Source organism: Vipera ursinii (assembly GCF_947247035.1).
Source record: "Vipera ursinii genome assembly, chromosome: 4".
NCBI classification, from domain to species: domain Eukaryota; kingdom Metazoa; phylum Chordata; class Lepidosauria; order Squamata; family Viperidae; genus Vipera; species Vipera ursinii.
The window spans coordinates 18,165,905-18,188,330 of record NC_139514.1 but is presented as its reverse complement, the minus strand read 5'-3'; the positions used below and the strand labels follow the sequence as shown (position 1 = coordinate 18,188,330).

Genomic DNA, 22,426 nt, shown 5'->3' with positions numbered 1-22,426 from the left:
GCAACTACTGGATTCTATAGTAAAGATGGGTATCAAATGTTTCCTAGCAACCATAGTGTGATTTCTCCTCCTCTTCATCCAAGACATGTGTTTGACTGAGGGTTACCTTTATTTGTTACCTCCATTTTGTTCCTCAGAATGATTTCTAAAAGTACTTCTAACTTGGGTGGGGAATCTGTGACCTGCAGATGTTGCTAACCTCCGGCTTCTCACATCTTTTACTGTTGGTACTGCTGATGGGAGTTTTTTTAGCACCAACTGAAAGACCCATCGTATTGGTCTAATATTTCACCAATTAACATTTAATTGGCCTCACTCTTTTCTTCCCTTGGTTTTATTTGACATTTTAAATTGCTCTCATTATCTCTTTCCACATTACTTCTGTGTTTGCTTTATTCTTAAAATAAAAGCCTAAAGTTCTGATATCTCATAATCTTATTTCAAATGGATAACATTTTCATTTCTTTGTCCTTCCAGTCCCAAAAGTTCTATACCAATGCCTCTTCAGTTGTGTAAACTCTTTTTGCAAATGAAGGGGATTTTTTTTTAAAAAAATCAAAAATAATTTTAATACATTTTTAATTACAATCCCTTTTTGCCATCTATTTTTGGGAGATCAATACATGGAGCATGAAATGAGACTGCTGGTGCTTGTCATTAATTAACAGCTGCCAAGGTGAACTGTGGTGCTTTAGCAAGGAATTGTTGCATTTCAGTAATAGATCTACTCAGGAGTTCAATAAAGGGGGAGTAATTTCATTTAGCCTCTGATGTCATTACCCTTTTGTTATAGGAGTCTATTTTAAAGCTTGCAGGTCTCAGTCACAAAGTTTTCTGCCTGTAGATGAAGCTGTGGTATAAAAATGCCAGTAGGAGGCACAGTTGGTCTTTCAAACAGTGCAGTCAGAAACCCACCAATTATTGCAGTTCACTGGTAGTCTCTCTTCTGGATGCAAAATAAACCTTGTTAATATCTCAGCCCCCCCAAACTTGCTTATTCCTATTGCTGCATGACAGAGAGTCCCACAATTTTTTGAAAATTGTATGCCTATTACTCTAGTGCATCAACATATTTGTATATGCATCTAACTCTTCTACTTTCTTTGAAGTACTTCTCTACCTGAAAAACTGCTATTGTATTTTCTTGTTTTTCTATATGCCATCACTTTTACTTGTATTAATTGAGAAAGGAAACAAGGTTATATATACGTAGGTGAACACAATGCACAGTTCCAGAACTCATTTTACCTTACAAAGACTATTGTCTGAAGTTGCAGAGATCACTTTGCACCTTCATGATCGTTACAATCAATGGTGGGTACCATTTGACTCTACTGGACAGCAGCAAAACACAATGGATTCAAAAGACTGGACAGCAGCAAAACACAATGTTGGCATTAATAAGTAGAGTCATTACAGTGTACTTTTCTTTGCATTACAAAACTTTGCCCCAAGGTGCTCAACACATTTCAGTGCATTATCATACTTTAAGAGCAAAAACAGATTGTTTCAAACATGGCATGATAAGGAATGTGGAAATGAAGTCTTATGTATAGGGACTAAGTGGTATTTGATATGTTTATCCTTGAGAAAAGGCAACTGAAGAGCAATATGGTAGCACTGATAGAGTGCTACAGAGAAGGTTAAAACCTGTTATTTATTACCCTGGAGTGCAGGATATAGATAGAATAAAGACCTTAAGTTGCTGGAAACTTCCTAATAGTAAGATCTATTGAATGGTGGAACTAATTGTTGCTGCCAGGGTGGTTAATTAATATTTCAAGAGCTATGGTAGGATTATTTCTCTTTTGTAGCTTTTTGAGCTGTTTCTGTTATATTTACCACCAAACGCTGCTGTGGGGATTAAGTAGTTATTAAATAAAATCAATTATCAAAAGAATTGGTGAACTTCCATTAGAAGCTGGTTGATGTTGGATATGCTTTAATTTGGATTCTTGCACTGAGCAGATGGGTGGGTGGTCTGTATAATCCCTCCTGATTTTCTGATTCTGTGATTCATCTAATATTTAATCAAAATTTGCTTCCCTGCAGTTTGTACACTCTTTTTAATCCTGCTCTTACGACAATAATCAAGAGGTCTGTTCCATTTTTGTGTGAAACTCTTTTAAATTTTTCAGAATTGTAAGTTTAATTTGATTTTTTTTTACCCAGGTATAGTAATAATTAAATAAATTTATTTCTAGAGGTTTAGCAATTTCAGTTTCATAAATCATAAAGGAGTGTTGTGAGATTATAAACAGGAATAGCTTTATTGTTGCTTTTTGGATTGTATTCTAGTCATGCTGATAGGAAGGGGTAGGAGTTATTGTTCCTGTACAGATTTGTTGAAACCTTTAAAATATCAGGTCAAGAGAGAGGTTTCCTATCTCTCTGCTTAATTTACAACTCAATATGTGTTCCAGTGTTGTTAAAGCTTTAAAAAGACATCAGCCCAAAAAAAGAGACTAAACTGCATTAAATAGTTCTTGCTTGTAGAAATAAAGTGAGTTAGGCAACTATGAGAGTCTTTTATCTGGAGCAGAGCATGGGCAGTTAGTGAAATCTAATAAACCAGACTATGCTGGAAGCCTAAGTGAATCATTGGTCTTGTAATCATAAAAGGTACCCACGGCCTGCATTACTTTTCCTAGAGGGATTAAGTTCCTGATATACCAATCAGCCTGAAAGATCAAGAGACAATGAACACCATTAAGTTCTCTGCCCCAGGAACTGAAAGTTCTTGGCAATACGCTTGCAATAACAAATATTTTGCATTGTAGGGAAACTAAACTCATTCTAAATAGGTTGGGAAGGGAAGAAGGAATAGCTCTTAGCCTGGCATAATGGAAATTTTGGACAATGGATAAAAGAGTAAACTGTATTGAAGTCATGTGGAGGATTACATTCCATTGGCAGATATAATTTTATCCTTCCAATTGGGAACTATTATTTAATCAGAAGGAAAGCGATAATGCTTCAAAAATACATAATTACTGTATGGAACAGTCCCTAGAATGACCGTGTTACTGTGAAAGGCATTTGATTAGATCTTTCTACCTAAGATGATTTCTCTTATGCCTTGCAACTTGTAATCCTAATTATGTGATTTATTGCATTTATACCCACCTTTTCTTTTGAGCACAAGGAAACACTCAAGTAGGTAATACAAGCATGCCAAATGTCCTCCTTTAGGTTGCATTGTGATAAGCCCAGAATCACTTTGTAAGATAGATGGTCCAATGGAATCTTGCAATTCATATCCAATCCCCCAATTCATATTCAGTTCCATATCCACTCCACTCTGCTGGATCTCAGAAACATCATGCTATACCTGTGTATTGAACTTACACCCTCAAGAACATTTTTTTGCCTACTGAGTCTTTTACTTTAAACCTAGACCCCCAGGTCCTTAGCACAACACTTAAAACAAAGTTAATGGAAAAATATAAACTGGATTATATTTCTCTCTTGATCAAGATGAATATGTAGTGCAATTTCCAGGAGCAGGTACATCTTTATAGAAACTACCTATATTAGACTATGGTTGAATCATTTGATTGCTATATGAGTCTACCATTTTAGGGCCAAATTATATATTACAAAGATTTGGGGATTTTTCTTGGAAAATGCTTCCATCCTCTATTTTAAGCTCATTGTGATAAGTGTTCTCTCTCTGGGTTGCCGCTAGTTCCTGAGGACAAAATGTAAATTGGAATAGCATTATGACAAAATGATTACATACAGTTGGAAAGATATGGTAATGAAAGAGAATTGGAGAACTTTTGGATAGTTAGCTCTTTTTAGAACAATCTAAAGGCAATAATAAGCAATGATAGAAAATGGGAAAGATTTACATATTTTCTGGGTTTGTGTGTGTTTTAAACTGTAAAAGCTATTTTAAGACATATATATTTCCTGATTCAAAATGGTTGGAAAAATATGCTGCTGTATTTCAGAGGCAGGTGTAATTCTCATTTACTGATCATACTTAGGAATGGTCATTCAGTGAAGTGCTTGCTAAGTAAAACCATGATTATGCTTATGATCTTCGGTTTTCTGTTGTATATTTGCAAAAGTCATAAATATGAGGATTGGTTGCAAAGTTTCTCATTACTGTCGTAACTGAATATTTCCTGCATGAGGCAGTCACTGCCTGTATTTCTGTATTAAAACTTGTGATTGTGTGTTTTTTTAAAATAAATCTTCAAGTTGCAGTTGGATGAACAAATACTATATAAACTCTACCAAACAGATAAAAATTTGAAAGAGCATCGCATCTAACTAAACTAATCATTAACTAAAACTATTTAAGTTACATTTAGCCTGTCATATCATTTAGTGTTATTTATCTGTTAGATTTATTCCTGGCCTTTCTTCCAGAGTTTAAAGTGGTTTACATAATTCTCCTATCCTGTGATAGGAAGCTTTGCTGAGAGAGAATAACTGGCCCTAAGTCATCTAGTGAGTTTTTAAAGGCTTATTATGGACTTGAACCTGGGCATCCCCAATCCTACTTCAACACTTTAGTTGCTATACTGCATTGTTAGTATTCCTAGTCTTATTTTTTTCTATCAGTGATTGTGTAGGGAGGAAGAAGAGCCTCGGTGGAGCAGTGGGCTAATGTCTCCTTAAGTAACACCAGCTGCCTGCAATTAGTGCAGGTTTGAGTCCCACCAGGCTCAAGGTTGACTCAGCCTTCCATCCTTCCGAGGTAGGTAAAATGAGGACCCAGATTGTTGGGGGCAATGAGCTGACTTTGTAATAATGCCGCTATGGGGGGGGAGCGAAAGCCCTAATAAGCAGGCATATACATAGAATGAAGGCTATTGCTAAGCACATTGATTTGTGCTTAGATTGTAAGCCGCCCTGAGTCTTCGGAGAAGGGCGGGATATAAATGGGATTTTTTTTAAAAAAAAGAAGTGTGCATACATGGATGTATTGTGTGTAGGGTGGGGATGAGAATCAGGCTTTAGTTCTGCACTTGAAAAATTCAATTGAGCATTACTGTATTGAGGTCTTCCTGTGGTTTTCTATAGACTTGGTTGTTGCAGGAATTTAGAAGCGTTTGAGCACGATCTGGATGATGGGACGTTGCAGTGCTTCTCAGAATTTAGATGGTTTTCTTTTGCAGGTTTTTCATACTTGTTTTAAGGGCCTTGTATTGCTTATTCTCTATGCTAATATTGCAGTGACTGTGAACATCATTAAACAATGACTCACTTTATATAGCGTCTTTATAGCCTCTTCAACAATTATTTCTCTGCTGTCTCTTCTGTGGCTCACCAAATCTAATTTCATCTCTGAGCAAGCAGCCTTGCCTAGCTTTCATACCTTTAAGAAATATCTCTTGTTCCCTCTGCTCTTGTTTGTAAAGTGTCCCTCCCACCTCCCCCAACAGATGCTCACAGTTTGCTTGCATTATTTGGGCTGTGTCTCACGCAGCAGGAGCAGCATTCAAAATGCAAGGGGTAGCTTAGCTGTCTGAGCATTTCTGAAAGACCCATCACACAGTCCCTCGTCACAAACATCGGCTCCAGCGTCATGTTTTCCCCGCAGAGCGATATTATTAGCTTCATGTGTGTTCTTCCCCCTACTTAAAGTTGCAGGGAAAAAAAAAACAAGATGGCAAAGGATTGTGTGAGAGTAACACATCAAACTTCTTTCTTTTCCCCCCTGTTTGTTTTTCTTTTTAAAAAAGAATTATTATTATTGACTGCAGTCCCTGATGATGAATTATAAGCAAGGTAGAAATTTGATCTTTATTGACTTTGCCACCTCTGGGAATAAAGAAAATGGATAAGAACAAAAGTAGTAATTGGAAATAGCTCCAGTGGAGGGAGCCTGTCATGAGATGAATTGATTCAGCAGTGGCAGAAGTAGCACTATTGATTGGGAGCCTTTGGTGAATTAAAAAGAGGGCCCGGCATCTAGCATGCCTCTTTCTTTTCTTTTGAATCTATGGATGTGCAAAGGAATGAAACAAAGAAGTGGAAATATTAAAAAAAGGCACAACAAGGTCATCTCTTTCTCCTTTGGCACCTGATTTTTAATAGGAAATGGGACCAGGACTTTTCCCTATTGAGGCAAGATGATGATGATGATGAATGATGGCAGACGTCGTTTGAAGATGAATGTAGAAGCTGTAAATGCTGATTTTCAAGCTGATATTTAAAAACATGTTTAAAAGGGGGATGGAGGTGGGATTAAAGAAAACAGGAAAAAAAAATTTTGGCTCAAGAGCCACAACTTGAGGTCTCACTGTGAAAGCTTTGAATTCTAGGCTTGTAAAGTTGGAAAGGATCACAAGAATAATCCAGTTTAACCCTTTGCAGTGTGCAGGAAACCAGTTAAACCATCCATGAGGGATGGCTTTCTATCTTCTTCAAAGCCTCCAATGATGGAGAACCTACAATGTCCTAAAATAGACTGTTCCATTGTTGTAGTTTAACAGTTATGCAGATTTTATATAATAAATCTTTTGCTTAAATTTAAATAAAATACAGGCTGTTGCAGCTTAAACCTGTTACTTTTGGTCCTCGTTTCTGTGACCATGGACAGTAGTTCCTGACTATCTTCTTCCCTTTTGAACCAGTGCATGGATATTGTGATCCCTGCTCCTGTGGATACCAATGTGTCTCTCAGGGCTATTTACTTATGATATGAAGCAGAAAGGGCACTAGTGTGTCTCTCACCAAGTGATCTGAATGGTAAACCTTGCATCTTGCAAGTACACATCTTGACAACTTTCAATGGCAAGAAATAACTCTGGATTCCATTCCTTTTCTGCAGATTGTTATGGATTTTAAACATCCTGATGGACACACAGTTGCAGTGTTGGTGCCTCAGCGTAGTTTGCTAGTGATGTCTGGAGAATCCAGATACCTCTGGACCCATGGGTAAGAGCTGGTATTTCCTTGCAGTCAAATTATAAATTGTCAGTATATTATAGCGAGCCTTTAATTTTTGTTAGCAGTTACTAATGCAAATAGCCTGTTTAACCTGTTAGTAATATGCATAAGAGACAACTCATCACCTTAAAGTACCTATCATCTGAATTTTGATTGACTGGGAGAGCAATTAATGAAGGAAGAGGTGTTATACATATTAAGCTCAGTTTTCTGTTCAATTAACAACTAAAGAATTAAAGTTTTTGTACAGGACTTATTGAAGGGATGCGGTGGCTCAGTGGGTTAGGACACTGAGCTTGTCGATCAAAAGGTCGGCAGTTTGGCGGGTCGAATCCCGAGTGCCACGTAACAGAGTGAGCGCCTGTTACTCATCCCTGCTTCTGCCAACCTAGCAGTTCGAAAGCACGTAAAAATGCAAGCAGAAAAATAGGGACCACTACGGTGGGAAGGTAACAGCGTTCCGTGTGCCTTTGGCGTCTAGTCATGCCAGCCACATGACCACGGAGACGTCCTCGGACAAGTGCTGGCTCTTCAGCTTTGAAACAGAGATGAGCACCGGCCCCTAGAGTCGGAAATGACTAGCACGCATGTGCAGGGGAACCTTTACCTTTTACAGGACTTATTTGTCGCAGAAGAAAGCAAACAGTGATACCACATGGGTGAAGGTGCAGGTATTTATGATTTATGACATTTCTTAACCCTACCCTTCATTCAAGGAGCTTCTCCAGATGTACATTTCATTTTCACATCAACTCTGTGAGCTCATGATTTTAATCATCTGCAAAGCTTTATGGCAGATGAATGATTTGAATTTGAATCTCCTTCAACCCAAGTGAACCTGTTAATCAGTAGAACACCTGGATTGCAGAGGGCATCAAAAAGAGCAGGATATGTTAGCAGTTCCTAAAAACCTTAAGAAGTAGGAAACTGATACAATTAAAGCAGCTTCCCTCAGTTTATTGTAAATAGCATGCTAGCTGGGAATTTGGAGTGTAATTCCAACATTTTAAGATACCAGCTTAAGAATAGTGGGCTAAAGGAATAAAGCAGACCATGCTGTATTCATATGTAACAATGGACCAGGAGATTTTGAAATAGACATTGCAAATGAAGAAAGTAAGCACAGATGATTTGGTCAGTTCTTGAGTTTTGGGTTTGTTTCTTTGTTTTTGTCAGCTTGTATCCAGAAAAGAGTGAAACATAAAAGCAGGCTAGAAATTATGATTCTGGTAAACTGCTTTTAAAAATAAGCTGTGCTTTGTGAACTAACAAACCAGGGCTTCCAATTTCTTTTTTAATCCATGCATCATGTCAAATTAAAACATGCCACTTTGTGGCTTAATAAGATCTAAGAACTTAGAATGTACGAAATCTGACTGCAATCTAGTACAGGTAATGCTCAGCTTACAATTCATTTAGTGGCTGTGCAGAGTTACAGTGGCACTGAAAAATGTGATTGACAACCAACCTCGTACTTATAACCAATATGTTGACAGTCACATGTTAAAAAAATAGGTTGCTTTTCTTTCAGATGGTTGCAACATCCTGGGTTCATGTGACCATCATTTACAACTTTTCCCACTGACTTCCTACAAGAAAAGTCAGTGAGGAAAGCCAGATTCACTTAAAGACTACGTGATTCACTTAACAACTGCAGTCATTTTCTTAACAGTCATGGCAAAAAAAGGTCATAAAAGGGCTGCAATTCACTTAACAACCACCTTGCTTAACAACAGAAATTCTGGCCTCAGTTGTGATTGTAAATGGAGGACTGCCTGTAACGCACACAAAATGTTCATCAGTTTGGTCAGTTTACACCCATTTTGCGAAAAGCAAAGATTATGCTTCTGACATTTATGAAATGTGTACACAAGTGTATTTGTGTTTGGTTTTTCTTTGCTCGCCAGTCACAGCCACTCGTTATTTGCTCTCCAGTAATATTTTTTGTCTTGTTATAGCTCAATTGACAAGAATAAACTCAGGTCTCCAGCATAGATGTCAGTAACGGGCAGAAAGCTTTTCTTGTTGGAAATGAAATGCTGATGACCTTGAAGGTTGGAATTGTGAGGGTTTTTCAATACAAGCTGGTCCGTGCAAGACCAGGCTAGTTCCCAGAGGCAGGTTCCACTCTGAGGTAGCTGATTATCAAGCCGGATTATTCTAAGCTCCTTCAGTATTATTCAGTATTCCCTCTTTCCTGCCATCTTTAATATAAAAGAGATGCTTTGGAAATAGCCTTTTGCCGCTTGGTTCCTGCCACCTCATCATCTTTGTACTGTCCTTTCAAGATTGTCTTCTGTTCATGATCCTCTCTTAAGCTCATGCATTATTTGCTATTCAGCGTGTGTGTATATATATATATATATATATATATATGCACGTGGACATATTCCTATGAGGCAAGCTTTTTTATTTTTATTATATTAAAGAACTATTATTATTTGAAAAAATACCCAACTTGCTATATTAAAAAGCTATACAAGAAAGAGAAACAAGCTCTGTGGTAAACAGGATCAAAGAGAGAAAAATGGCAAAAAAGAAATCTAAAAGCAATAAATCTAAGATTTAAGTAACAAAAAAAAACCCCATCTGAATCTTGTCTGAGCATATAGCAACACAACACTCCACTGTTGTAAGGAAGAAAAGCAACACTTGGACAATTAGATTGACCTTTGATTTGTTGTGTGCTCTCAGAATTGCTTTACTTATGAGAAACCCCACTGGGGAGGGTACTGCAATATAGAACTTGTTCTTCTGGTCCCAGAGACGTCTAATTTTTCTGCTTGCCTACCTTTTTTTTCCTTCCTTCATGCTGGCTCTTTTGATTCTTCTTTTGACACTGGATCTGCTCTGTAGGGACAAGAACGGTACTAGCAGGAATGCCTTTGCAAGTGTTTTGCATTTAATAGAAAAGCACTGCTCTCCTGTCTTTTTAAACATCCCGATGAACGTGCACCACAAAACAAATTTGAGGATAAAAAAAGATTGGACAAAATGGACTGCAGAGATGTCGGAAAAAACACTAGAACTGAAGAGACAAAAAATGATAAGAGAAACAGAGAGAAAAAGATTTTCAACAACACGAATGGGCAAATGCTTGTACTTGACTTACCTTTTATATCTATAGTAACACTTACAAGTATATGGAAAGATTCTTTGATTCAGCAGAACATATTAAGAAAGGTACTGGGCAAAAGAAAAAGGCTAAAGTGAAAATTAAGAAAATAGATGATGGGACCTATCAGAGAGAATATTTAAAAAAGAAACACCTGTTTGAATATGGTTAGAAAGATTGATAGCAGGATGCCAGCAAGGCGCCAAGCCAAAGATGGCAGACATGACATAGTGTCAATGTTGAAGTCTCCAAGGACCTCCATTTAAACTTGCTCACCTGTGGATGGGCCCTGAGACTAGCCTATGCCTGAAATTCCTTCAGTAAAGGATCTCTCTCTCTCTCTCTCTCTCTCTCTCTCTCTCAAATAATACACACGTCTGACAATCAAGGACATGACTAAACAAGTACACACACATACAGATCCAAAGCTAAAACCTTTAGGTATCTGGATTCTTCATACATCACTAGCAAACTATATTGAGGCAGCATAACTTCTGTTGCACGTTCATCGGGATGTTTAAAAAACATCCACAAAGTTTCTTTGTGGTTTGAAATCGTTGTTTGAATTAGTTGCAACTTATCATATGTCTCCTCTTGAAAGGTATTTATTTTTTCTTGATAAGTTCTTTCTATAAGTCTCTGATTTTCCATGATGACCAAGAATCCAAGTTTTCTTTTCTCTGCAAATAGAGTTAAGTAGATACTTGTAATCCAGAAAGTTCAAAAAAGTTTTTTTTGTTCCCTAAAGTTTATAAGTCCCTCTTTGTCTGCAGCCCAGATTGTTTTCTTTTTTGTCACAGCTGTTCTCTATTGTTAGAGCTTTGAAGATCACAAGTAGAAATTATGAAAACCATAGCTGTCAGAGTCTTCATCCACCACTGGATGTCAGCACCGGTTTAGGGTCCCTTAACAGGAAGAAATTCAGCCAAAGGGCACGGAGCCCTGAACTCCTCAACTGCTGTGCTACTGCGCAGGACCGGAAGTCAATCTTGAGCCCCATCAGGATTGAACTCCAGGCTGTAGGCAGAATGCTACACTTTAACCACCATGCAACTACAATGTTGTTAGGTAAAGGTAAAGGTTCCCCCACACATGCGTGCTAATCGTTTCCGACTCTAGGGGCCGGTGCTCATCTCTGTTTCAAAGCCGAAGAGCCAGCGCTTGTCCAAGGACGTTTCCATGGTCATGTGGCCGGCATGACTAGACACCAAAGGCGCATGGAATGCTGTTACCTTCCCACCATAGTGGTCCCTATTTTTCTACTTGCATTTTTACGTGCTTTCGAACTGCTAGGTTGGCAGAAGCTGGGATGAGTAACAGGTGCTCACTCTGTTGCGCGGCACTTGGGATTCGACCCGCCAAACTGCTGACCTTCTGATCGACAAGCTCAGCGTCCTAACCCGCTGAGCCACCGCGTCTCCGTTGTTGTGTATATGTTGGACCTATTGAAAGGGCAGAGAAAAAAGTATCTGTGTTTGGGCTTTCTGTGACTCCTCATCATGTCCAGATCACTTTCCTTTGAGGTTAATATTAGTCTTAGCAGACTACTTAAAGAAAACCCCTTTAGAATGATCCATCTGCCATGTCTTACAAAATGTAAGGTTCCTTTGCAATTAAAGCCCTGAATTATCTTTCCTGAAATGTACAGTATCTGATTTTTTTTTACTCTCTTCAGGTGGCAGAATAGGTATTGTATAATAAGAGGTCTTCAAACTTGGCCCTTTTATGACTTGTGGACTTCAACTTCCTGGCTGAGTAATTCTGGGAGCTGCAGACCACAAGTCATAAAAGGACCAAGTATGAAGACCCCTGGTATAATATATACAATTCTATGCATAATATATAACATCATAACATCCTGTATGAGTCCATCCAGCAGTAATATCATTTAGCCCATATTTTACTATATAATGGAGAGTATCATGAAGCACTCTGTCAAAGGCTGTGTGATACATTAGTCTCAGTCTTCCTCTTCTCCTAAGCTAGGATCTCTATTAAAGGAGGTAAGCTTAGTCCAGAATGATTTGTTTGCTACAAAACCCATCGTTACCCCTGTTAATTGAAGCATGCTTATCCAAATCTTCATAGGTGTGCTGCTTGATAATGTTTTTTAAAGATCTTGCCTAATATAGATATAAAAGTAACACAACTGTTGTTTCCCAGATCTTCCTGCTTCACCTTTTTGAAGATGGGAAATGACATTTGCTTCCTTTCTTTTGTGACCTTCCCAATCTTTCAGGAGGATTTCAAAGATTGGGATTTAAAAAGTGATTCTGTGATCATATCCTTCAATATCTTAGGATGTATTCCTTCTAGTCCTACTTAAATTAATTTCAGTTAGCTAATTTCTCTTATCTTTTCCTTACCAATCATAAGGCATAGTTCCTTCCTTCAGTGGCATCACCCTGAACTGGTAGAGCTCCATTTTTCTCTTGAGAAGACAGGTGGAAAATATTTTTATTTATATATGAAATTCAGAGACTGCCCATCTCAGTCACAGAGCAAGTCTTGGTGGCACACAATAAAAAACATTAAAATATAAAATATTATATTTCAATAAAAGGTGGCAGTTAAAACAAGGATAAAATGAGTTAAATGAGTTAAGACGTTCAGCCTTGTTATCACCACCTATTACCATTTCACCATTTTCTCCTTGCAGTGGTCCTGTACTCTTCTTAGTTTTCTTTCTGATTCTAATATTCCCAAATAATACATCTTTATTGATTTTGGTATCTCTTGCAAGCCTTAACTTTTTCAGAGCTTTAATTTTTTCCCCTCCCAGACTTCATACCATTTCTGGATACGATTTTGTATTCTCCTTTGGTTATGTTCAGCTCTTTCCATATCCTATACATATCTTTGTTAATACTTATTGTATATTTTTAATTAACATATTATTTATTTTATTTGGGTTAAATGTTTTATTGTTATACGGGATATGGAAAACTCATAGATTCAGAAACAGATTATGAAGTTCTTCAGAATTTTTTTCTTGAATTTAATGTAGAGTTTTGCACATTCCTTTTGTTGTAATACTTTTCTTCTATTTAATATCAAGCTCTGAAGTCTAAATATTCCCCATTTTGTCCTTTTTATGGTATTATAAGGGCATTTTTTTGCTACTTCTGAATACAAATGGGATCAAAGATTTTGTTATGGAGTACTATTTAACCTTCCCTCTTTGTCATTACCCTTGTTTGGGTTACTCTCCACCTGAATTAATTGGGAGGAAGAATTTAGAGGCAGATAGAAAAGATTCTGTCTTTGCTGAAATTGTTTTGGATATTCATATAATTCTTCAATATTTCACAGACTTTTTAAAATCTAGCTTGAAACATGTGTGCCAAAATGTGACATTTAAGAAATATAAAAATAAAATCTTGATCTCTGTTTTATTTTAAAGCATTACACCAAGGAAATTTGACGTTGTTCAAGCATCAGAAGGAGAGAATATTGGAAGCATCACTGCTGACATCAGAAAGTTAACCTTAAACAAAAGGGGAAAGAGAATATCTTTCACTTTTCGGAAAATAAGGAGAAGTCCTTGTTGCTGCTGTAAGTACCGTGCTACATGCCTCTTTCATTGGGAATCTTTTTTTTTAAAACAGTGGGATTTTCAATAATCATTTTATCTTTTGAAAATGATAATTATATGTTCCTATTGCAGAATTTTATTTTAAAAAATTCCACCCAACACTATTCATAGAATCAATATTGAATTAAAATTAGTCTGGTTATTTGTGAATTACATCATAGCCTCACTCTACTTTAGTAGAGACAGGTATACTACTTATATAGTCATCCACCTCAGAGGTGACTCTAGACAGGCCACAGAGGATTAACATAAAACAACAACATAATTATTGAATTGAATTGAATTGAATTCATTAAATTTATATGCCGCCCTTCTCCCTAAGGACTCATGGCGGCTCAGAACAATAAAAAGTTAAAAAACATAAAATACAAAATTTAAAAAAGAATTAAATGATAAATATAATAAATACATAACAATTAACCGAATAAAACCAAATTTAAAACTATAGTCAGTCCAGGCCCGATTGTTGGAACATCCATGTCTTCAGATCACGGCGGAAGGACCGAAGTTCAGGGGCCATCCGCAGCTCTGGAGGCAACTCATTCCAGAGGGTCGGTGCTCCCACAGAGAAGGCTCTCCCCCTGGGGGTCACCAGCCAGCATTGCTTAACCGACGGAGCCCTGAGGAGGCCAACTCTGTGGGAGCGAACCGGGCGATGGGAGGTTGACAATGGCAGCAGGTGGTCTCGCAAGTACCCCGGGCCTAAGCCATGTAGGGCTTTAAAGGTAATTACCAGCACCTTGAATCGCACCCGGAGGGCAACCGGAAGCCAATGCAGCTCGCGCAGGAGTGGTGTAACATGGGAGTATCGAGAAACGCCCATAAGCACTCGCGCGGCTGCATTTTGCACCATCTGAAGCCTCCGGGTGCACTTCAAGGGCAGCTCCATGTAGAGAGCATTGCAGTAATCCAGGCAAGAAGTGACAAGGGCATGGGTGACCGTGCATAGGGCATCTTGGTCCAAAAAGGGGCACATCTGGCGCACCAGGCGAACCTGTGTGAAGGCCCCCCTGGTCACAGCAGTTAGATGATCCTCCAAGTTAAGCCGTGAATCCAGGAGGACACCCAAGTTGCGGGCCCTTTCTGAGGGGGGCAATACCTCCTTCCCATCAAAAGAGATGGAACATGTTGGACAATACGAGATGCCAGTATCCACAGCCACTCGGTCTTGGAGGGGTTCAGCCTGAGCCTGTTCCTTCCCATTCAGACCCGCACCGCCTCCAGGCACCGGGACATCATGTCAAGGGCATCACTGGGTTGGCTCGGGGTGGAGATGTACAACTGGGTATCATCCGCATATTGGTGATACCTTACCCCAAAGCCACGAATGATCTCATATAGATGTTAAACGAGGGGGGGAGAGAACTGACCCCTGAGGCACCCCACAAGTGAGGGGCCTCGGGGTAGATCTCTGCCCCCCTGCCAATACAAACTGCGAGCGGCCCGAGAGGTAGGAGGAGAACCACCGTAGAACAGTGCCTCCCCCACTCCTAACCCCTCAAGCCGTCGCAGCAGGATACCATGGTCGATGGTATCAAAAGCCGCTAAGAGGTCAAGTAGGACCAGGACAGAGGAACAAACCCCTGTCCCAGGCCTGCCAGAGATCATCAACCAGTGCAACAAATGCCGTTTCCGTGCTGTAACCGGGCCTGAAACCAGACTGGTGTGGGTCCAGATAGTCCGCTTCATCCAAGAATTGCGGGAGCTGACGCGCCACAACACTCTCAACAACCTTCGCTACAAAGCGAAGGTTGGAGATAGGACGATAGTTATTCAAGGAGGCCGGGTCCAGGCAAGGCTTCTTGAGAAGGGGCCTCACCACCGCCTCTTTTAAGGCGAAGGGGAAGACACCCTCCATCAATGAAGCGTTAACAACTGCCTGGAGCCAGCCCCCTGTCACCTCCCCGGTGGCCGAAACCAGCCAGGAGGGACATGGGTCCAATAGACAAGTTGTAGTGCTCAGTCTATGCATAATCCTGTCCACATCATCCAAAGACACAGGGTCAAACTCACCCTAAATGGTATAACCAAGACCTGTCCTCTCCACTCCGCTGGATTCCACCCAGTCGGAGTCCAAACCAGTCCGGATCTGAGCGATTTTGTCCTGCAGATACTGTACAAATTCCTCAGCCCTACCCTGCAAGGGGTCATCCCTCGGTTGCTGATTAAGCAGTGAGCGGGTCACTCTAAACAGGGCAGCTATCTGCGGATGCAATGAGAGCAGAAAAGTAAACACGCTTTGCCGCTTACATCGCCACTAGGTAAGACTTAAGATAAGTTCTTAGCTGTGTTCGGTCAGATTCGGATCTGCTGGACCTCCAACAGCTCTCTAGGTGTCTTTTCCGGCACTTCATCTCTTGGAGACCCTCAGTGAACCAGGGGTCCACCCGGGATCTGCGCCGGGTCAGAGGTCGCAAAGGCACAACTTGATCCAAGGCCCCAGCAGCCGCCCTCTCCCAGGCTTCTACTAGGGCCTCGGCAGAGTCGTGGGCAAGGGAAGCAGGAAATGTTCCAATCTCCGTCTGGAACTTCTCAGGGTCCATCAGGCGCCAGGGGCAGAACCACCTGGTCGGTTCCGCCTCCCAGCGGCGGGGGATGGCGTACTGAAAGTCTAGCCGGAGAAGAAAATGATCAGACTATGACGGGTTGGATGGTAAAATCCCCCCTACCCAGATCATTAATCCACTGTCCAGAGATAAAAACCAGGTCGACTGTGTGCCCTCCATTATGAGTCGGGTCTTGAATTACTTGAGTCAGGTCCGTGGCTGTCATGGAAACCATGAACTCCCGAGCCAACTCAGACGCCTCACCTGCAGAAGGCAGATTGAAATCCCCCAGAACTATAAGCCTGGGGAACTCAATCGCCAACCTGGGCAAGACGTCGAGGAGCTTGGGCAGGGCCGATGAAACACAGCTGGGAGACAGGTACGTAATCAATAGGCCCAACTGACCTCCAGAACCCCACTTCAAAAGGAGAGACTCACACCTGCCTATCTGAGGGACAGTGGCCACTCGCAGACAAAGACTCTCCCTAATAATAACTGCCACCCCCTCACCCCTGCCCTGGGCCCGCGGCTGGTGAAGCACCTGGAAGCCCGGTGGGCATAGTTCTGAGAGGGGGACCACCCCTCTTGGCCCAACCAGGTCTCTGTGATGCAGGCCAGGTCTGCGTTCTCCTCCTCAGTAAGATCATGTATGAGGGGAGCCTTGTTCACCATGGACCTGGCGTTGAAATAAACCAACCTGAGCCCAGGGTCCTGCAATCCTATGCCCCCGGGGGAGCAAGAAGAGCCACGACGGCGGGAACAGGCAACCGCTTGAAGACAATTAATAATTAAGACAATTAATAATTACCCAAAATAGTAATAATAAAATACAGACCCAGGGCCTAAAAGTCATTCCCTTTTCAATCAGTGGGTATAAGAACAAGACAAATCTACTCACAAAACTGGTTTAAGATTCCAGCAGCTGAAATGCATGAGAGAACATCCAGAACTTTAATACCCTACAAAAGGCCAAGAGCTCTAAAATTCTGAAAAACTAAAAATCTACTTTTCTGTGTTATTAGTTCTTAGCTTGGGGGTCCCTACCCTCTTTGTCCTGATGGACTCATTTGGAGTTATGAGAGTTTTACTTATTTTATTTATTTATTTATTTATTTATTTATTTATCTATCTATCTATCTATCTATCTATCTATCTATCTATCTATCTATCTATCTATCTATCTATCTATCTATCTATTTATTTATTTAAATTTCTATACCGCCCTATTCCCGAAGGACTCAGGGCGGTTTACAGGGCAGAATAAAATACAATATAAAAACAATATAGAATTAAAATACATTAAATTAATTAAGCCCAATTAAAACATTTAAAAAGCTAAAACCCCTTCAGTCCAGGCCTGATAGATTGAAAAACCAGGTTTTCAGGTCCCGGCGAAACGAACGCAGATCGGGGGCAGTCCTAAGTTCCACGGGTAAATCATTCCAGAGGGCAGGCGCGCCCACAGAGAACGCTCTTCCCCTAGGAATAACCCGCCGGCATTCCCTAACCGGCAGTATCCTGAGAAGGCCCTCCCTGTGGGAGCGCACGGGATGAAGGGAGCTTGATGCCGGCAGCAGGTGTTCCCTCAGATAACCCGGACCCAAGCCATTAAGGGCTTTATAGGTCATCACCAGCACCTTGAATCTCCCCCGAAGGGCAACCGGAAGCCAATGCAGCTCGCGGAGTAGAGGTGTTACATGGGAGTATCGGGAAGCCCCCATCACAATTCGCGCGGCCGCATTGTGCACCAGTTGAAGCCTCCGAGTGGTCCTCAAGGGCAGCTCCATGTAGAGAGCGTTGCAGTAGTCTAAACGGGAGGTCACGAGCGCATGAGTGACTGTGCGTAGGGCATCTCGGTCCAGATAGGGTCGCAACTGGAGCACCAGGCGAACCTGGGCAAAAGCCCCCCTGGTCACGGCTCCTATATGATCTTCTAAACTGAGCCGTGAATCCAGGAGGACGCCCAAGTTGCGAGCCCTATCAACCTTTATTATTAAAGGTATATCTTGTTTTTTGTTTTTTTTTACAACTCCAGGTGGTGTTCATAAGACACTGTATTTTCCTCATAACAGCAACTTTATGAGATGAGTTGGTCTGAGAGAGAGTGCCTGGCCCAAACTCACAGCCAGCTTCCATGCCTAAGAGTGAATTAGAACACATAATCTTGGTTTCAGCATCTTAATCTCTCTAACATATTGTGAATATATAGGAAGTTCTCAATTTATGACAGGTCGCTTAACAAAGTTACAACCTATTTGATAAAGGGGGACTTAGGACCCAGATCTGAAGTTCAAATGGTTGCTCCCCATCCCTATGATTTAGTGACTGCAATGTGGCCTCATTTTTGGCTGTTTGCAGCATCCCAAGGCCACATGACCACACTTTACTATGGTTTTGCTGAAAACTGGCACTTACTTCTATTTTTTGGCAAAGCCATGCCATAGCAAACAGTGGGTTATGACTTCGAAATGGACAGGCACCATTATGGTCATAACTCGAGGACTGAGAAACTTTGCCAAGGTTGAGAAACGTTGTTGTAAATGTTCTCAGAGAAAGGGTCTTGGGGAGGGATCTCCAAACTTGCTTTAAGATTATGGACTTCAACTCCCAGAATTCCCCAGCTAAGGGATTATGGGAGGCAAAGTTCACAAGTCTTAAAGTTGCCAAGTTTGGAGACTCCTGTTCTATGATGAGCAGCTGTCTTGAGGTAAATTACCAAGCATCACCCCCAGAAGGTTTCCACTGCCCTTTTTCTGTGCAGATGGCACATTTCCAACAAAGCTAAAAGGCCAACTGTCCATTCTTTCTATCTTCCAAGAAATGTAGATGAGGCTGTAGGCTTTGCTTTCCAGCATATTAACTTCCTATAATAGAAGTTAAATTGATGCTATATGAATGTTTAAAAAAACAGTCTGTTTACCATAGTCACTTGTAACAAGAGTCTCGGGATAATAGCTTTGTTTTCCTCTTTCAAATCATGTACATGAGATTCACAGCCAGATTTCTTAGTTTATTTCTGTGATGGAACATTAGGCTACTGATGAAAAATTTTGTATGGAAATGAATGAGTTATGTTGAAATACACTGTATAGAGTCTGGGCCATTAAGGGTGGTGTCATTGTGGAGTCATTATACATAATTATTAGCCTACACCAGGGGTGTCAAACTGCCGGCCCGCGGGCCGGAGCGTCATGGAGAAACTGCACCCATCCCATTTTCGGCAATGGGAAAAAGTTCCGATACGTCGCACGACGCCACGTGACATCGCAAGTTTGACGTGCCTGGCCTACACAATAAAGGTCAGGTTCCCCCCCCACACACAATTCTTTTTCTGTTGTTTGGCCTTGTATAAGCTGACTAGAAATTCTGAGTATTACAATCCTAACATGACTTGTTTAATACCAGGTTACAAAAAGGAAAGAAAAATATTGTTTGCCTTCATTGTGCCTTTCTCTCTTCCTTCTGAAAATCTGAAAAGCTCTGAAAATCCTGGATGAAATGCAAGAAATAAATAATCCCCTCATCTCATTGACCATTTTTTTCTAATTAACTTTCTTTTTAAAAATATATATGTGTGCATCGGTAATGAAACTATGATTAAAATTGACATTTATAAGTGCTAGGAAACAGCGAAAATGAATAGGCAGACAGAGGGGACTCTTTGAACTCTCAGAGAAGGGGCTTCTCTTCAAAAGAAACCCTTTGATGTCTCCAGAAAGGCCATTCCAGAAGGTTCTAAGCCGCTAGAGGATTAACAGGGACCTGGAAGTAGAAGAGGAGGTAGCTCCAACATACAAGTGTCCAGTAGATGGCAGCACCAAACTAACTTTCGCCATTCTCAAAACAAGCTAAATATTGGATCTGTTTAATCCTTGGGCAGGGAAGCAACAAAAGATACTAGAGTTGTAGTCTAGACTGGGAAGTTGAAAAATATCCTAGAGGGACATAATGACAAGCTTCATCCATGTTGTTGGCCGCATAAATGTGTGAATGTCACCAGCCACCAGCCTGACCTTTTTACTTTATTAATAGAGAAACGCTTGGGGTAGATTGGATCCTGGTCATACCATTTACTGCATATCATTCCTGGAATATGATTTTCATAGCAGCTAATTCACAGTAAATTGCTTATTTACTTTTATAGCAGGGCTAAGCATATTGCCAATTTTGGGAGCATACTGTAGGGACTTTCCCTAAAAGGTGTGGTCAGTTTCATTGCCAGTTGCCCAGAACGACAAGCTGGCAAGATTATTCTTTAATTTCCTCTTTGTCTCCTAAATTTGTATGTCCTGTAATATTTTCAGTTTTTAAGAATGCCTAAGACATCTATTTGAGGTTCAGAGGCAAATAAAAAGGCTTTGGCCAATTGGCTAAAATGATACATATTGTGTTTAACTTATAAAAAAGTATTAGGTGGGACAGGAAGTTTGTTAGTTGCCAAGAGAGATATCTCCAGACTTGTTGCTTACTCTAATCCTCTTTCATAATGTCCCAGTTAGTGATGAATACCTTTTGAACTTAGCAAATATTCTAATTTAGAAGGAGGTCTGCTCTTAAGCAACAGACTGGGGTGGGTGGGGGGGCTGGCATTCTTATTATTGAACTATGGGTGAACCTCCCTTAACAACTGTTCACATTTAGTGTGGTACTGAACAATTGGTAGTTACAACTGGTACTCGTACATATATTGGTTGCAATGTTGTGTAGTCATGCGATCACCATTTAGGACGTCTTTTCTGACTTCCTACAAGCAAAGACAATGGGAGAACCCTGCAGGACTTTGCAAATAGCAACCACATGACTGCCGTCACTTAACAACGGTGCAGGAGTCATTTAATGTCAGCAGTGCCTTAATTTCTTTGCAAAGCAGCACGATCATGTGATGTAACACTTCACAAATGCATCACTTAGCAACAGAAATCACGGTCCCAATTGCTGTTGTTAACCAAGGACTATCTGTAATTAAATTTGCAAAAAAGAATTAAGTTTGAAATTTACAGTTCAATTTGCAACTGTCTGTATTCTCTCCATTAAGGCAATAAAATAAAATAAAATAAAAAGATTGTTCTGGGTCTAAACCTAGCATATTAAAAATAAACATGTCTTCTACCTTTCTTCTCCCAATCCCCTTCCCCCAGCATTTCCTTCTATATGCGACAGTCGGCATAAAGAGAGGGTAGCCTCATTTCACAACAGCGACAAAGATGCCTCTGTGCTAGAGCAGAAGTATGTCCATGAAGTGTATGAAGATATTGCCAGACATTTCAGCAACACCAGGCATAGTCCATGGCCGCAAGTGCTTGAGTTCCTTAAAGGTTTGCCACGTGGGGCTATTGTGGCTGATGTTGGATGTGGCAATGGAAAGTACTTAGGCATCTGCAAAGACTTGTATATGGTAAGATGAAATATTGTTTGCATTTCTGTAAGTTTTGTGTATGTGAATGAAGGCAAATATACGTGTCCCAGGATAATGTGGCCGGATCCAGAGGTTTAGTCTTCCGAGTTTTCGGAACTTCTCTCTACCAGAATGTGTTTGTTTATGTGCTACATTCCTGCCTGAGCAGGGGGTTGGACTAGATGACCTCCAAGGTCCCTTCCAACTTTACTATTATGATTATATGCCATTTTAAAGTTAGAGCAGGTAGTCACTTTTAATTGTTGGAGTCCTTACGGCCATCCCATCAAATCATGGCAGTTTACTTTTTTGCTTTAGAGGCAAGAAGCAGGTGAAAATTATAGTGCAATCCACAAATAATCAAATCACATCTAAACTGAATGAATCTTCAGAGAAACCTCACAAGTTGTTTCAGTGCTTAAACTAACCCAACTGCAAAATAGTTTTGGCTAAGTTAGATATATGAAAAAAATCCCCCAAATCTTTTTATTCAGGCAGGCTGTAGAGGAGGACAAGAAGTTCTCAATTCACAACCATTTGTTTAGTGACCATTCAAAAAAAGTGACTTCTGAAATTTTTGGACACTTATGATTGTTGCAACATCCCTGTAGTCACCTACAGAAATTTTGAGCTTAATTGTTGGACTAACTGTACTGAGTTGGCCTTGAAGAAGGTATCAGCAACTATTAAATAGCCATAGCTTAGCCCCAAAAGGTAAGGGGGAATGAAAAAGAAGCTGAATATCGACCAGCCTTGACTCTCTTCGGTACAAGATCAGGAAAATATAACCTCTGCCAGGCCTTTAACCTTATATTATTATACGCTTTAACAATAAAGTGGAATTCCATAGTTCGTAAAGGTAAAGG

At 40.4% G+C, this 22,426-nt stretch overlaps 1 protein-coding gene across 1 annotated transcript in view; it reads left to right on the top strand.

The window, feature by feature from the left end:
* ALKBH8 (alkB homolog 8, tRNA methyltransferase) overlaps positions 1–22,426 on the top strand; it is a 51,141-nt gene that overhangs the window by 12,944 nt on the left and 15,771 nt on the right. The window contains exons 7-9 of the mRNA XM_083362840.1: positions 6,791–6,897; positions 13,428–13,579; positions 21,304–21,560. Of these exons, the coding sequence (XP_083218966.1) occupies positions 6,791–6,897; positions 13,428–13,579; positions 21,304–21,560 (516 nt within the window). The remainder of the gene's footprint in view (positions 1–6,790; positions 6,898–13,427; positions 13,580–21,303; positions 21,561–22,426) is intronic.